This window comes from Oryx dammah, unplaced genomic scaffold (genome assembly GCF_014754425.2).
Source record: "Oryx dammah isolate SB20612 unplaced genomic scaffold, SCBI_Odam_1.1 HiC_scaffold_390, whole genome shotgun sequence".
Classification (NCBI taxonomy): Eukaryota; Metazoa; Chordata; class Mammalia; order Artiodactyla; family Bovidae; genus Oryx; species Oryx dammah.
Window position 1 is genome coordinate 1 of NW_024070552.1, and position 1,404 is coordinate 1,404.

Below are 1,404 nucleotides of genomic sequence, written 5' to 3' on the forward strand. Positions count from 1 at the left end.
CGTAATACAAGACTGAGAGGTTTTACCTGTTGGTCGGTGGTTGGTACTTCCAGAGAGAAATACTCACTGGAGCTCAGCCTGTAAGTCAACAGACCGTTCTCCCCGATATCTGCGTCGGAGGCGCCCTCTAGTGGAAACCGAGAGTCAAGCGGCCTGGATTCCGCGATAAACAGATTCTTTTGTGTCCCCTGGAACACGGGAGGATTGTCGTTAATGTCCTTCACCTCCACCTCCACGTGGAACACCTGCAGCGGCTGATCCACGATCACCTCCAGGTGGATGCTGCACTCCGCACTCCGCCCGCATAGCTCCTCCCGGTCGATCCGAGAATTCACAAACAAAATGCCATTCTGCAGATTTACCTCCAGAAGGTCCCCGAGGTCTTTGGACGCCACCCGGAACAGGCGGGGCACCAGCTCTTGCAGCTCCAGCCCGAGGTCCTGGGCGATGCGGCCCACGAAGGTGCCATGTTTGGCCTCTTCCAACACCGAGTAGCGGACCTGGCCACTTGCTGTCTTCCAGATCGAGAGAATTATAAAAAATAGCAATAGCTGCCGGTTCCCCAAGTCACCTAGATTTGGGTACATCTCAAATTGTTGGGATTTTCTTCCAATCATTGTATCTTGTTCCAAAATTTAGAGGAATCTTCTTATCCCTTCTTTATTTTCATGATATGTTCGCCATTGTTCAACCTCCGAATATTAAAACAGAGTGGAGACTCTTTCCAATGTGACTTAACTCTGTCTTGAATTGAGAGAATTTCACAGTAAAGAGCGACATCATGTGGCCCAAATAGTAAGTATGAATTAAAAAATCAGCTTTGTATTATTAGGACACGAGGTTTTATTTCAACCTCTGAATTTTTCTTTATTTTTCTTAAAGTGTAGGACCATATTTCTCATGCTTGCTTAAGGCTTTATTAGAAGACTTATGTGCCTAATATTTAATATGACCATAATTGTGGCTTCCTCATGCCTTGAAAATATGTTCTTTACAAAACGTTTAAAATTAGGATAAAAACATTAGTGACAAATTGAATTATGTTAGCAATACTAAATTTTAAAATCCTTAGTTCACAGTTCAGAAAATTCAATTTTTCTGAAATAAATTTCAATTTATTTTAAGAAAATTCCTGGTCTCTCTAGGGACCCAGGATCTCAAGAATCTAATGGAAGAAAAACTTAGAAAGGTTGTTTGTTTGGGGAAGCAAGTAATATAAGGAAATAATCCACATTCTTAAGAAAGCAGACTTTAATCAAGCTTGTGGTGTTTTATCCTTTTTACTTCTACTTAACAGAGTGAGGTGTTTTTTAAAAATATTTCACCCCTATGTTCCCAATGCAAATAAAATAATTAACATCTGTATTCTAATGCTTTCCAAGTTTTACCTGTGCCTAAGTGGGT

At 41.2% G+C, this 1,404-nt stretch overlaps 1 protein-coding gene across 1 annotated transcript; it reads right to left on the reverse strand.

Moving 5' to 3' along the window:
• Positions 1-5: 5 nt before the first annotated feature.
• Positions 6-1,060, reverse strand: LOC120859266 (protocadherin alpha-7-like; the record flags this gene model as incomplete). The annotated part of the gene is made up of 1 exon (XM_040235430.1): positions 6-1,060. A coding segment is annotated over exon 1 (612 nt), but the record flags the coding sequence as incomplete, so codon positions are not given.
• Between the last annotated feature and the right edge of the window lie 344 nt (positions 1,061-1,404).